At 31.8% G+C, this 16492-nt stretch overlaps 1 protein-coding gene across 2 annotated transcripts in view; it reads right to left on the bottom strand.

Moving 5' to 3' along the window:
* Window positions 1–1150: 1150 nt before the first annotated feature.
* The window catches only part of YTHDC2 (YTH N6-methyladenosine RNA binding protein C2), a 67395-nt gene continuing 52053 nt past the window's right edge, over window positions 1151–16492 (bottom strand). For both annotated transcript variants that reach the window (XM_059061078.2, XM_067031463.1), the window contains exons 25-30: window positions 15507–15799; window positions 10997–11174; window positions 5284–5487; window positions 4337–4519; window positions 3025–3112; window positions 1151–2906 (exon numbers count right to left, since the gene is read on the bottom strand). In XM_059061078.2, the coding sequence (XP_058917061.1) occupies window positions 3032–3112; window positions 4337–4519; window positions 5284–5487; window positions 10997–11174; window positions 15507–15799 (939 nt within the window). In that variant the 3' untranslated portion in view covers window positions 1151–2906; window positions 3025–3031. The remainder of the gene's footprint in view (window positions 2907–3024; window positions 3113–4336; window positions 4520–5283; window positions 5488–10996; window positions 11175–15506; window positions 15800–16492) is intronic.

Below are 16492 nucleotides of genomic sequence, written 5' to 3'. Positions count from 1 at the left end.
AGATGTAATGGGGGACCAGATCATAAAAGGTGCTTATACCATTATAAGAACTTTGGCTTTGAGCAAAATGGGGAGCCACTGAAGGGTTTTGAGCGACAGAGTAATATGAACTGATTTAATGTTTTTAAAGGACTACTGATTTCTGTGTTGAAAACAGATTGGTGGCATGAGGAACAGGAGAAAAGGGAAGACATCTTAGGAATGATGGTGGCTCAGTCCAGAGAAGTTGTGACACATGTGGTGAGAAACAGCTGGAGTCCAGATATATTTTGAAGGTGAAGCCAAGAAAATTTTCTGATGGATTAGTTTGAGAGAAATAAAGGAATCATGGATGACTCCAAGTTTTGTGATCTGAACAACCAAAAGAATGAAACTGGCATCAATTGAAAATAGGACAGATTTAAGTGGAATAGATTGTGGGGAAAGAACTGTAGTTCAATTTTGAATATACAGAATTTGACATTAGACAGCCAAGTAGAAATTCATTTTTGGCTAGAAAGACCATGATGAATCCAGTGGCCTGGCCATACTGACTGCACTGTGTGGTCCTCTGGGTAGAGAGGAATCATAGAGAATTCAGGAGCACAGTGAGGATCTGTGCTACGGGAAGCTCACTCGGACTGAGAGGTGTGGTCACTTGTGAATTATGTGTCCAGTTTTTCACCCTGGTGTTGATTCAGGGGTGAAGTTCATTTGACTTATTCCTCAATACTTAACTCTGTCTCAGGATATAAGATTTTAAATGGTGAGGAATGAATCTCTGAGGACAAATTCTTAAATGAACATGTCTTTTCTTGAAGTACTCACTTGAGATTATTCTTTCCTTATTGTCTATCTTTGCTGTAACTGGTAGAGTGAAGCTGGGTTGTTCAGTGGATGCAATAACGCAGTACCATAATGCAGTGTCCTGAGAACAGAAGGTGGATGGCTACATATTCTATTAATAAGCAAAGGATTTAAAAAACATGTCTTGGGATTTTCCCTATTCCCCTATCATAATAAAGCAATTTTTTTGAGGGGGAGGTATTGATATGAGGCCATCACCTTCTATTGCAATTTAGTATTCTTCAAAGTGTATGAAATTCATTAATATCTCAAAGGGTATTGTTGATCGTTGTTACCTTAGTACTACTATATAATGTCAGAAATAACAAAATTTAAATGATTTAATAGAATTTCATTTAATAATTATGTTTAAAGTTCACCTCTTCCAAAAAACAGCATTTTAATTACATTCAAATTGTGTTCATCTTAAATATCAACAAACTCATCATTTACATACAGGGATATATATTAGAAAACAGATGGAAATTAAAACAAGTTCTATTTTTTAGAAGTTCTTACTTCCAAATTAGGACACTGTGAACTGCTAAATATGTACCTAAACAAAATGTATCCATTATCAGAAAACCACAACTTGCTCTAATAGGAAAAGAACTGTAATATGCATATAGTGGAACATAATTCACATAGGCTCAATTTACAGGTATGTTTCAAAGTATAAAACAAACAAAAATCCAGTACCTACAAATATAGGCAAAAGTCACAGCCAACATTTTAAACTTATGCACCAACATATAATGCTTTCCCAGAGAAAGTAGAAGAGTTCCCAAGATTTTACGTTGACCCATGATTTTTCAGTTCTCTGTTCTCAAATACAGAAGCAGAGGACTTAGAGTTTTCTTTTTGTCTTTAAATCAGATTCATGTTGGTTTTTTGTTACATGGCAATGACCCAACTGTATCATGAGAAGTGCTATCAAACCTATTCTATTTAGAACTCAGTAACCAAGACATTTCTTTGATTTCTCCCTGAACCTCCATTTCCCTTCAGAAAGCGTCTAAGAAAATTTCATAGACAACTGTGGTAAAGAGAGCAAACCAAATAATTCTGAGATAGCAAAGAAATATATGAGAGTTGGCACTAAAATGGGTTTACAAAAAGTTACTCTCCATTTATTAAACCACAAATGCAAAACAAGAGAAATCTTACCTGGAAACATAGGTAGAATAAAAAGTACTAGAAAACAAATAGAAGGCATTTAGAATTGTGGTGTTTGGAGGCTTCAGTTTGGAAGACATAGAGAAACCAAGCTACCACTAACTGTTAAGAGCATTTCTTTTCAACTTGTATAACTTGCTTAAATTTTTAACTTGTCTAAATCAAGTTTCTCTAGCCAAAACATAGAGATCATAATCACTGTTTTTATATCAGAGATGTGTGACGATTGTAATGTAGGAGAAAGGAAGGTTTGGGACACATCACGTTAAAAGAGGTAGCACCCAGGAATAAAACTAAGCACTTAATCTGATCTGATCAAAGTCAGGGAGGAATTCTGCCTTTCTTCAGTTTTTACTGCATTTCATAGTTGCAAAAAAAGAATATCCATCTTTTTTGTTTTTCTTTAATGTGCCTCAGGTTAAAAATGGCACAATGAATAGTCCTTAATCAGCACACACTATTTTTAAAGGGACACTTATAGATTTTGGTCATTTGCTTTTCTTTGCCTGTTTTTTAATGATAAATCTTTAGAGTTGACTCTTCTAAAATGTTGCTCAGATGGACAGATATAGTCAGACCTTTCTTAAAAGTAAACAATTTACTCTCCATTAAAAGAATCACCAGTAAGAGTTCTAAGTCAGTGTTTCAAACAAATGAAATGTTTAACTTCAAATTAAGTATGTTTAAGTGCTATTGTGTTAAATATGAAACCACTCTATTTCATTCAATTATAAACATATTAACAAACATATAATTATTCCCTATGATCACTATAAAAATTAACTATCCAACACTTTCAACCAGAAAAGCCCATTCAGAATAACACACAACCTCATCTCAGGTTTTGGAAGTCAGTGCATTCAGTGGTTATAAGTAGACATGATGTTCTTCTGAAGCTAAGAAGTCTGGAAGGGTTAAAAAAAAAAAAAGAAGAAGAAGAAAAAAAAGAAAAGATAAATAATCTGAAAGATATCCTTAATGATCACAAATACTGCCAGTACTCAAAATCAAGTATGGTATAACCTGAATGTCAATCAGCTGTGGTTTTTTCTCCCAATGAAAGGCGTTCCCATAACTGGAGCAACTGTTCACCAACCTGAGGTTCTAGTTCCTAGATAAACCAGAAGTCAGAATAAACATAAAAAGGACTAGACTGAATTTTTTATCATCAAAACCTATACTGATAAAAATAAGAAAATCAACTCAAATTCCATGTTTCTACAAGAACATGCTAAAATCCTATGTTATGCATTGCTCTAATTCTTTTCGTTAAGATTCAGAGTTGACTTCCAGATTTCCAAGATTGCAGTTAACCTGCAAATATTGCAACTATCTGTGACAAAATGGTGAGAAATTTCCAGGGAGTTCTTCTGCAATTTTTTCTATCTGGAAATAATGAATTTTGTTTTCATGGAGATTTAGCAAAAGCACTCAGCGTAAACTTCCAAAGGTTTATGGTGATACTTAGCATATTAGATGTTTGGGGTATTTTTCTCAAGAAACTATCTTGGATGACTACAGGAATGTGATTTATTTCAAAATCATTATTATAGAATACAAATGAAAATATTTTTATATAATTGAAAAGAACATTTATAGTCCCCTTGTGACATCATGTGCACTTAAAAAAGAACCCTAATACTTTTCATATGGTGATTTGAACTGAGTCACAAGTGTTCAAATAAAGTATTAGATGTGACATTAGGTAAGACTAGATAGATTCTCTGAATCTATTTTCTCCTATAAAATATTTGGCTAATAACTCATTTTAGGCCTAAGAATTGAACTACCTCATATAAAGAAGCTAGCACAGTAGTCAATATATCAATATATGTTAATTCCCATCACCTTAACTAGTTTAAAATACATATCAGCAACATCATGAAGGCAAAGCAAAGCATAATAGAAATAAAACAAGCCACAAAAATATAAAAAGGTTATTATTTATGTTATATCATTAGTTAAAGCCATAAAGAACTTAGATACTGTTGTTATCCTTAGACTTTAGTGAAATTACTTCAGAATTATACTAGATTTTGATCATATCTTTAGTTAAACAGGAACCTCCAATAATTGACTTATGAAAGATTTTATATATGCAATGACAGAGAGAAGTCAAATTTACAAAATGTTAAAAAAAACAATGAGCTCTGTCAGGCACATTTGAAAGTAGGCTTTTAACTAGCTCTTTTACAAATCTGAACCATTATCTCCCCATGTGCACACAGAATATACAATTTGTATTCTTGCATTTGCTCCTCAAACAAATCACTGAATAACAGCCAAACAAAACAAAAAGAAGAGTGGAAGAAAAATATTAAATGCCATTGTATACCTGCCCATCTCTGCTTATCTGGACTTTCTTGTTGTCATTCCAAGGATTGAGTAAATGGTGTGCAAACTGAAAGGGAAGACTTTCTTTTCGTATCCACTCCACCTTAAACACTCCTCCTAGTCCAGCTGAACCCCAATCCTGACTCTTCTCCCTTCCTATCTCAGAAGACATTCTAGAAAATCCCTGTGGGTAAAATGAGGGGAAACGGTGAAGGTGAGGATGACATTAAGACTCTGAATTCAATTTATCTCAGAAACTCTGAGTTATTTTTTTTTTATTTTAAGGTAAAAATGTAATATAAAAATAATAGATATATAACAAAAATCCAGAAAGCCACTCATTGTTTTTTATAAAAAGATGAATTAGCAAATTTTAGAGGAAAGACCAATTCCAGCCTTCTAATATAATTTCAAATACAAACAGATATTTTCTAAATAATATATCATAGTTCTAAACCCACATTTATTCCATTACAAATTCCATTACAATCTAACGTCTAGGTTTTTAGTTCCAAAAATTATAATAGTGTCAAATAATAAATTCATTATTTTATAAATTCAGATATACAGCAAGTAAAGATGAGTTAAGAAACACACTCTGTTTCCTGACAGTCAAAACTAACCTCTTTGGCCTATTTAAAATAAACATTTTATCAGAAAGTCACGCTTCTCATTACTTTTAATCCACCTGAGAAATAGTAAATCTAAAGTTGTCTCAGAAGGAAAAATTGTTTATCTGGAAAAGCTCTGGTAAAACAAGGCAAAAGCAAAGGGATCCATATACATCATTCCTTTGAAGAGGTGCAATATATTCCTCATCCTCCATCAAGCACAATGCATTCTTGCATCCCAATACAATAAAAAGCCAGCTTCTTTTTAACCTCTATGATTTAAATGATCTAATCTGCAGACAGAACAATGCCCTTTTACTGCTTCAGGATGGCTCACCTGGAAATGTCCAGATCCTTGAACAGAAAATACCAAGTAAACCATGCTGCTTTCCCAAAAGGCTCGGTTTAGCTTCCGCTCATTACTAGGGGTTGTAGACCAGATACCCTTCTGTTGAGAAATTTCAAGGTTTCTCAGATTGCTACTCTTCATTATGAAGTATCGAATAGGCATGTTTGGTCTTGGTGAAGGAGATTTTGAGCCCTAAAAAAGAAAGTATAAATTCTTGAAAGGTAATTTGACCTTTCAAAATCAATAGGCTCCATTAAACACCTTCATAAATATATAAACCAAAATATTTTACCAAATAGTCAACAAATGCAAATAGCTCTATCATGTCTGAAAACCTACACAAGGCTCAATCAAAATGAGGTTAAAGAGCCAAAACCAAGTACTCATTTTCAGAGTATTCAAAATCCCTTATGAAGAAAGGATCCTGGTTTGCCAACTTTGATTTACACTCCAAATGAACTTTCAGAAAATATTTTAATAAACTTGAAAAGTCTGAAAACAAAACAAAAATTGCTCCAGCTTACTGCCTGGATACAGTTTCCAGGCAACAATGCAGGAAGGCAAACACAAACAGAATCCAATGGTTTCATTGAATTGCAGACATAGACCTTAGAGTTTAGAGGCCAAGGTAACTAGATTTTCCATGGCAGTGTACTACATAGAAGGAAGCTTCATGGGAAGAAAACTCTCAGGGAACTGCAGAAGGGGTTCCCACAAGTTTTTGGCTAAGTAGTGACCTGCACATAGGTAAGAAAAAATAACCTGAGGCCAAGATCCAAAGGAAAAGAGTTCTTAGAGCTCACACATGGTTGGGAATATTTCATCTTATTCCAGACAGAAGAGAAAGAACTTGTAATACATAGTGCATTAGCCCACAGAAGGATCATACCTTAGTACTGGAACTAAATTAGTAACAGAATAAAAACTGCCCTGGATCCACCCTAACACTGCTTAAAAGCAAATCTCGAAAGTATTACACTGATTGCAACTAACTTAACTGTGTATCAGAAAAATGTCTAACACTATTTAAAGAAACACAACAAAAATCTAACAGCCAAACAAGATTTTAAGGAATGCAAACAGGAGAATATGACACACAACCAGAAAAAAATTAATCAACAGGAACAGAGTGAGATCTGACAGATGATGAAATTAGGAGATAAGAATTTAAAGCAGCTATCCTAAATCTATGTGCTATATTCAAGAAGGTGGTGGAAACATAAATGTGATGAATGGGTAAATAGAAGGTATTTTTTAAAGGAAGTTCTGGAGATGAAAATATAATATTTGAAGCAAAAATACACTAAAAAGAATGCACATCAGATTAGACACTACATATAAAAACTTCAGTGAATTTAAAGATGTAGCAATAGAAATGATCTCAAATGAAGCAAAGAGACAAAAACAACTGAAAAAAATGAAGAGAATATCAGTGACCCGTGAAACAATATCAAGTAGTCTTACATTTGTATATCTAGAGTTCCAGAGAAGAAGGGGGAGAGGTGAGATATAAAAAAATATATGAAAAATAATCATGTTAAATTTCCCAAAATTGATGGAAACTATAAATATACAGATTAAACAGGAAATATAGAGAACCAGACCAAGTCATATCAAAATCAAATTGCTGAAAACCAGTGAGAAAAAGAAAATCTTAAAAGCAGCTAGGGAAAAAAAGACAAATTATATATAGAGAAAGAAAGATAAGAATGATAGTAGACAACCCATAAGAAACTATGTAAACTATTAATATGATAGTATTATAATAATGAAAGAAATCACTGTCAACCTAGAATTATATACATAGTAAAAATATATTTCAAAAATAAAAGTGAAAAATAATTTTCACACAAAAGCTAAAAGAATTCATTTCCTGCAGATCTGTACTTAAAGAAATGTTAAAAGAAGGTTTTCTTTTAAACCTTCAGAAGAATATGATCCAAGACAGAAATTCATGTCAACACAAAAGAATAAAAAGCACAGGAAACTGTAAATATTGAGTAAATATAAAGGACATTTTCCTGACTTTTGATAAAAAGATAATTGACTATGTAAGTAAAAAACAATACATTGTGGCATTTATAATATATGTTGAAAAAAATGTATGAAACCAATTACATAACAGATAGAAGGGTAAAACAAAAGTACACTGTTGCAAGGTTCTCAAACTGTAACTGAAAGGGCATAATACTGATTCAAGATACATTAGGGTAAGGTAAAAATGACTTAACTAGTGAATTCTATCAAACATTTAAGGAAGAAATAATTCCAAATCTATACATCTCTTCCAAAAAATTGAAGTGGAAGGAACACCTCCCAACTAATCTTTAAGAGTACAGCATTACTCTGATACCAAAACCATCCAAAGATAATACAAGAAAAGATAACTAGAGAATAATATCCCTCATAAACAAAGATCCCTCATTTAATAAAACTTTTGATTGAACAAAATCAAATCTAGCAATATTTTAGAAGGATAATACATTATGACCAAGAGAGGTATAAACATTAGAAAATCAATGAAATCCATTATATTAACAGACCAAAAAAAAAAAATTGTGTTATCATTTCGATAGATGTAAAAAAAAAAGCACTGAGTATAATTCAATGCTTATTCCTAACAAAACTTCTTAGCAAACTAGATCCAAAAGAAAACATTCCACTAAATGGTGAAAGACTTAAGGCTTACCATCTAAGGTCAAGACTAAGAGGAAGGCTCTCAACAACTTTATTAAATATTTTACTGGAGGTTCTAGCCATAGATATAAGGCAAGAAAAGAAATAAACGGCGTTCACTTTGGAAAGGAAAAAAGTAAAACTATCTTTATTAACAGCATGATTGTCCATGTAGAAAATCCTGAGAAATCTACCTAAAAAGCTAATAGAATTAATAAGTGAAGTAAGGTCATAGGATATAGGATAAATATACAAAAATCAAATGTATTTCTATATGCTACCAATGAACAACTGAAACTTAAAATTTTTAAAAAACAGCATCAAAATATAAAATATTTAGGAATAAATGTAACAAAAAACTGTAATATTTGAACTCTGAAATTTATAAAACACTGTTGAGAGAAATTAAAGAATATCTAAATAAATGCAGATATGCTTATGGATTGGAAGACTAAAAATTGTTAATTGTAGATTTTCAAGTTGATCTATAGATTTAATGCAATTCCACTCAAAATACCAAAACATTTTTCTGTAGAAATTGACAAGCTTCTCCTAACTTTATACAAAAGCACAAAGATTGTAGAAGAGCCAAAACAATTTTGCAAAAGGAGAACAAAGTTGGAGAAAAATCATTTACTGATTTCAAGACTTACTATGAAGCTATTATATAATCAAGTCACTGTAGCACTGGCAAAGGAGAAGTATGCAGATCAATGAAATAGAACAGAGTCCAATAAGTAGAAAACATATTTATGGTCAACTGATTCTTGACAAAGGTGCCAAGGTAATTCAATGAAAAAAAGATCTTTTCAACAGATGGTTCTGGAACAACTGTATAGGCAAACAACAAAAAATTGTCATTCACCCACCCATACTATAAACAAAAATTAACTTGAAATTAATTAATTCAAGATATATGAAATAGATCATATACCTATCAATACATGTAAAAGTTCCAACTGTAAAAATCTCTAGAAGAAAGCACAGGAGAAAATCTTGGGTTAGGCAAGGACTTCTTAGGACACCAAAAATATGAACCCTAATACAAAAAACAGATGAAACCAAAATAGGAAAAAATAGATTGAATGGATTTCCATCAATATTTCTTCTTCAAAAGACAACTAAATCACTTTGCTGTACACCTGAAACTAATACAATATTGTAAATCAACTATACTCCAACATATAATAAAAATTAAATTAAAAATATAAAAAATAAAGTAAATAAGCAACAAGGATACATTGTACAGCACAGGGAAATACAGCCATTATTTTGTAACAACTTTAAGTGGAGTATGATCTATAAAAATATTGAATCACTATGTTGTATACCTAAAACTAATATACTACTGTAAATCAAGCATACCTCAATAAAAAAATTTAAAAAATTAAAAATTAAAAAACACTCATAAATAAATAAATAAAGTGATGGGTTACATGAGAAAAAAAAAAGACACCATTAAGAAAACGTAAATGTAAGCACAGACTATTAGAAAAAATGTTCAAAACATAAAATTAAGACTCGTATCCAGAATATACTAAGAAACTCTTACAACTAAATAAAAAAAGACAACCAATAAACAATGTAAAGAGGTTAACAAAACTTTGAACAGATATTTCACCAAAGAAGATTCAGAAATGGCAAAAAAGCACATGAAATGATGCTCAACATCCTTAGTCACTGAGGAAATGCAAATTAAAACTACAGTGGAGTATCACTATATACCCACGAGAATAGCTAAAATTAAGAGACTAGTAATGTTAAGTATTGTTAAGAATACTGAACAAATGGAATTCTCATAGATTATTGAAGGGAATAGAAAATAGTACAGCTATTTCAGAAAACAGTTGAGTAGTTTCTTGTAAAGTTACACTTACCATACAACCCAACAAACCTACTCCTGGGTATGTACCCAAGATTAGAAAACATATCTATACATAAAGATTTGTACCTGAATATCATTCATAATAGTCAAAAAGTAGAAAGGATCTGAATGTCCATCAATGGTAAATAGATAAACATACTGTGGTATATCCATACAATGGAATACTACTCAGCAATAAAAAGTAATAAACTAATAATACACTCAATAATACAGATGAATTTCAAAAGTGAAATAGCCAGTCATAAAAAGTTATATACATTCCATTTACAGGAAGTTCCAAAAAAAGCAAAACTCCCAGAACAAAGAGCAGTTTAGTGGTTGCCAGAATCTAGGGGTGATGGGCATGTTCTCCACATGACTATCATACAGTTACATGATTGTATACATTTGTCAAAATTCACTCAACTGTACAGTTTAAATTGGTGAATTTTATTGTGTAAATTATGCCTTAATAAAGGCACTTTAAAATTAAAAACAAAAAACAAAAAAATCTTAAAACCTAAGAATGCAAATCTGCAAAAACATTTCTTTTCCTCTTATTTAACAAGAGTATTTCAGCAGACATTTTCACCAGAACCATATCATATAGCTAACAAACACTAATCGAATACTCAGGTACTAACAATGCAGGAAAGTAAAAGTAAACATTCTAAACATTTGAAATCATTCGTACTACAAATTGTTTAAAAGATACATAGTTCTCAATTCTTTATCAACATTTCCTATCTTCCTAACCCCATCCAGTCTTGTATTTTTTAATATAACCATTGAATTGGAGAAATCAATTAAGAATTGAAAGAAACTATTGTTTTCAATTCTGAAGGTATAAACCAAAATTAATTTAAGAAAATCTTCTTGTCATTTGTTTTTAAAAAAAAAGTTTCTAAAGATACAGAAAGGAAATCATGAACTGCCTAGCTACATGCCATCAGTGAATGACCTATTAGGTTTAAAACACCCCAAGATGATAATAACCCCAAATACTTGGCAAGCAGGAAAAACCTAAAAAATTTACTCAGTTTGTCAGCTTCTATTTATATCTAGAACAGAGGCCATGATTAGTAACTTAAAAACAGAATTATTTTATAATTTTGTTTAAATATGTAACATCAGATTTGCTACAAATCCTTGATACTCTACCTTTCCTGAGGATGGAGGAGAAGGACTAGCACAAGGACTTGGATAACTATTGCTGTCTGTAGATTTCACAGAAGACTGATCTGACTTGTCATCAGTGCTTCGTTTAGGATGTAAAATTCCTCTATCTTTGTACTTCTGAGGTGGGTGCAGTGCTGGAGATGGAGACTTCATCAGTACTCTTGAGTGAAAATGAGGAAGCAAAGATCAGTTATACATAAGTTCATAATACAAAACAGAGTACATTTCAAACCAAAGTTCCAATGACACTTTGATTTATGGAATAGTATTTAAAAAGGCAATTTCATTCTTCAATTACATTTAGATGAAAGAGTTGTACTATTATGGAGTACTTACAAAAACAACATTTAAAACAATACAAAAATACATTTAAAACAACCTACAAAAATCTTTAACTTAATATTAAATACCCAAGTATTATTCTCTTACAAAACTCCTAATCTCTTTTAATGTCAGTCTAGGAGAAGTCCTTAACAATTATAATGTCTTATATTGATATTTAATGTCTTTTAACATTATAAAATTAATTAAATATATCTGTGCTAATGGCCTTCGCTAGAATATCACCGACTCCACTTCCGTTCCACTTTCATACAATATCGTAAAGCCAAATACAATAGATTTCAAAAGCATACTAAAAATTACAGTATGGTAAAGTGGAAATAAGACTGGACTAGAGTCAGGAGAGAAGATTTTTAGGACAGTACTAAATTTACAACTAATGAGGCAGGTGATCCTGGGCAAGTCTTAATTTATCTGAGTTTTAATTTCCTTACCTGTTAGATAAAGGGATTAAACTAGATAAACACTAAGATTCTTCTGTTTTAAAATTCTATCAATAAATGCAGCAAAAATGGCAGTCAGGAATTTTATAATTTTTTTAAAAGTATACATCTTAGTGGAACAACCAGACATTAAAAAAAAGACATTAAGTACTTCCTAAAGTAGTGCAATATAAAGGTAATAGCACTACCTATAAAATATTCTTGCCAAAACACTGGATCTAATCAAGCCCTGAGAGCTAACCACCAGTTTCCATGAAATACATAGGGAATAGCAATAAAAAGAGACAAATACAAAATGTGGTACATCTAATACCACTGACCTCGTTCCCTAAAAAATGTCAACAGAGGAACTAACTGCTCTAGATCACAAGAGATTCAAGAAACAAGACACCCTAATACAATGCATGAGTCCTCCCTAGATGTTGTTTCAAATAAATCTATAGTTTGAGAATTGGGGAAATGATTATTTTATTGGGACTGATAATTGGATTTTGATTATGTAGGAAAAATTCCTCTACTTTTAAGAGGTACATACTTAAATACAGAAGGGTAAAATGACATGATGTGTGAGACTGATTTTTGAAATATGTAAACAGAAAAAGAAAGGAAGCAAGAAAAAAATAATTGGGGTAGATAAAGCAAATAGGTGAAAATCTTGGTAAATTACTGAAGCTGAAATATGGAATTCACCATAACATATCATTTACTTTGCTATGTTTAACAATATTTACAATAAATAATCAAAACAAAAAAGACCAAGTCACTAATAGTTCATAAACTTCCGCTGAGTCTTGCAATTATAATTTTTCTGCCTTCAAAACAAGTTAAAATAGCTTATCCCCACAATTTGCTTCTCTTTCAGTAAGTATCTTAGATCCAATACTATTTCATTCACAAATGAAATAAAATAGCTAAAGCCTAAAAATATTAACAAAAATATATAATGAATAAACATCTGAATAATTAATAACAACTTGATAAATGTAAAAAACCAACTTTTCAGGGTTTTTTTCCTCTCGTGAATTGACGTTCAATGAATTATCAAGTTACACCTCTAAAATTCCATCATTCTTTCCCTGGTACTTTATTTACCTGAAAATTAGGTAACAGAATTTAACTGAGTGTAATACCTTATTAAAATAAAAATGATGTTTCCAATAGAACTAAATATCTACTTTTGTGGTTTATCAATTTGATCTTTGACTATGTGCTCTATTCTAAGCTTTTCTCTCATACTTGGCTTCCCTCCAACATTTCATGCACGTAGAAACAAAGCATTTGTGTAAACCCTTCCAACTTAAATGTTTATTTAAGAGGAACAAAGAGTTCTGATAACTCATTTATATCTCATTTTTCTTATAGAAAAGATACGTTTATCCTCTGTAAATGAGCAAGTTACTATTTAGAAAATGACAATTAAAAAATTAGTTTAATTTTAAGGTGGGATGTGGGCAACTCCTATTTTTAAATAGTTTCTTAAACTTTAAAAAAATAGTTTCAATAAAATGCTTTTATTAAAATAAATTATCTAATCTATATCTTGCCATGCTAGCATGAAAACTCTAACTATAAATCCCTTTTCTCCAAGAAGTAATCCTAGAAAGATTATAACTTCTCCATTCAAAAATAAATCTTCCTAAGAGTCCTCATTCTATTCCTCACCAAGCTACATCAATTCCAGGCCTTATCTATTAATGCTACCAAAAGCCTAAAAGTGGATGAAATTCTGTATCTCACTGTTCAACAGACAAGAGAATGAAGAATGCAAGGCTACAACTTGTAAGGAAAGGAAAATGGTAGACACTGGTATCACAGGTAGAAAAATGAATTTATAAGATAATCAGTTTCTAAAGCATAACTAATATTACACTTTATAATTCTGATTTTCTTCTGTATTTCCAAATTTTATTAAATGAGTATGTATTACTGTTTTTTTTTGTTGTTTTTTTTTTTTTTTTGCGGTATGTGGGCCTCTCACTGTGTGGCCTCTCCCGTTGCGGAGCACAGGCTCCGGACGCGCAGGCTCAGCGGCCATGGCTCACGGGCTTAGTCGCTCCGCGGCATGTGGGATCTTCCCGGACCAGGGCACGAACCCGTGTCTCCTGCATCGGCAGGCGGATTCTCAACCACTGCGCCACCAGGGAAGCCCTGTATTACTGTTTTAAAGAAAAAATATGAAGGTTTTTTTCCCTAAAAATGTATGTGTGTAGTATGTGTTTATGTATATAGACACATATGTGTGTAAAAAGTCTCTGTGAATATAACAGGTTTTTTACAGATTAGTCTATAAATAACTCTACCACATAATTTCTGTGCAAATGTATTCACACATTCTAAACAATCATTGTTCAAGCAAACTTTCAGAACAATCTTTTTAAAAAGTGAGGCATGTCTAAGTAGAAAATGTGTTTTTTACTATTTTCCTTTCACTTGGCAATGTCTACATCAGAGAAAAAGGTTCAGGGACGCATATTATGAGAAGGTTTTCTAAGCAACTGGTTGAATTTGAAGAATTCAAATGAAGAACATTCAAATTCCAATGAAGAACTTGGAAACCACCATGTATTATTCCTTTTTAACTGAAGTCTTAACTGATAACATGCCTTTATGCTTCTTTCAAATAAGTAAAATCTGATCAAAAGAAGGCAGGTACTATATACTCCATCTGATCCTTGAAAAACAATAAGCACTACATATCTTTTATGTTTCCTTTGTTCCTATTTTCAGGTTTTTAACAATGAAATCATATTCTCACCACAGAGACTATCTACCATACTGCCAAAACTAGCATTCCAAGCAAGAATTTTGTCTCTATTATCAATTCTAAGCCGGTTTAAAAAAAAATTTTAGCTGATATAAAGAAATTTAAATTTGATTCTAACAAATATTTTTACAACCAGAAATATTTCTGAATCATGACCAACACTTCATTATAACCACTATTATACCACCAAATACATTTTTGGATAAATAATTCAATATAAGAGCTCTCATTATTATTACTAATCATATAATAAACAAAAAATCACATTTAATTGCCAAATGCTAGAAAGGATAAAAGAATTTAGCTAAACTAAAACATTTTGCCAAGATAGTAAATTTACTTTTTAAATATATGTATGCCTCCCCTCAATAAAATGTAAACTCTTTGAAGAGATTTTGTCTGTCTTACACATTGCCATATCCCTCACACTAAGAACAACAGGCATTCCACGTGTCCCTGTATGAATGAATGAACAAAGTAGTTTTCTGTAGGAATACTAGTCAGTGTTATTAATATCTAGGTAAGGCTTATGGGGAGGCTGTTCTTCTAAATGGCCACAGCCAACACTTCTCATTGTGAGGTATCTAGGAAAGATATGACTTGACATATATCAACTAAAATACATAGTAAAAAATGTTGCTATCTTTTTCTCAGACCCTAAATTTGTAAATTCTGGAAATTAAACGTTTTAAGCTTTTCCTGACAAAAAAATTCCTTGTTAAATAACTCAAGACCACAGGAGCTTGAAATCCTTAATATTATCTAACACTTGAAACAATTATCTTTTGAAAGTAAGAAAGTCTTCCCATTTTATTGTGACCTTTTTGTGTATCTTAGATTACAAGAAAGTAATTTTTAAATATTATAAAAGCACGTGATTCTACGATAAATAACTATTTTCCTAGAGAAAATATCTCATTTTGATAAAATGTTATGAATTTACCTTTCTGCAGTAGTAGACTCATCAGAAAATTCAGTATCTGCTGAAATTTTCCTACTATTATTTGATCTCCAAGATGATGCCAAAGGAAGTTCTTCTGAAGACATAGGCCTTGGCCTTTGGCCAATCCCAGATGGTTGTTGTAAACCTGCAGACTGTTCTTCAGTGCTTAAAACAGCTATAATTGCTCTTATGGTAGCTTCATCAACTTGGGACCAAGGTTTGGATGGAGCTCTCATTCGGCGTAAAAATAAGCTATGCCACTTCTGTCTAAGCTGCAGCAATAAACTGGCTGCCTATAATAAAATGATTTCTTCAGTTCAAATAGATACAAGCAAAATATCTATCACACTTGCAAGACAACTATTTGTTTATTAGTTAAGGTCTGAAACTGTTTCCAAAGAACATGTTTCACATTTTGTATCACTTACTATCAGTTTCAGTCTTTTTGTTGCATGAAAGAAATAAAATTTCTTATTTACCATTTTGAGGTACTAGAGACCCAAAATCAAATGAAACAGTCCAATGAGAGAGAAAGTAAACAATGTGTAGTAGAGTGTGATTAATACTGGAGAAGTAACAGCAGGGTAAATAAAGAAAATTACATTTAGTTCCATTCATACGTTATTTTACTGCCAAATGATGATGTCCATAAGGCAGCTGGATTCATAGGTCCAGAGAAAAGCCTAAGGTGGAAATACATATAAGATGTACCTGGAAGTTATCAATGCATAAACGGTTACTAAATCTACACACAGAGGTAAGGTCCTTAGAGATTGTGCAGAGACAGAAGAACAGAGTAAAGAACAGACTACTAGAGAACATCTAACATTTAAAGCACAAACACATAAAGAAGAGTTAGTGAAAGAACCTAAGAAGGAATGACCTCTCTAGATAGAAGAAGAGTCAGGAAAGAGTAATGTCATAGAAACTAGTGACAAAGAAGTTGGGACAGGGGTGAGGAAGAAAAATGGGGAAGGGCAGAATCA

The sequence above is a fragment of the Kogia breviceps genome, chromosome 4 (assembly GCF_026419965.1).
Source record: "Kogia breviceps isolate mKogBre1 chromosome 4, mKogBre1 haplotype 1, whole genome shotgun sequence".
NCBI classification, from domain to species: Eukaryota; Metazoa; Chordata; class Mammalia; order Artiodactyla; family Physeteridae; genus Kogia; species Kogia breviceps.
The sequence above is the reverse complement of the archived record's forward strand: the minus strand, read 5'-3'. Positions and strand labels throughout refer to the sequence as shown.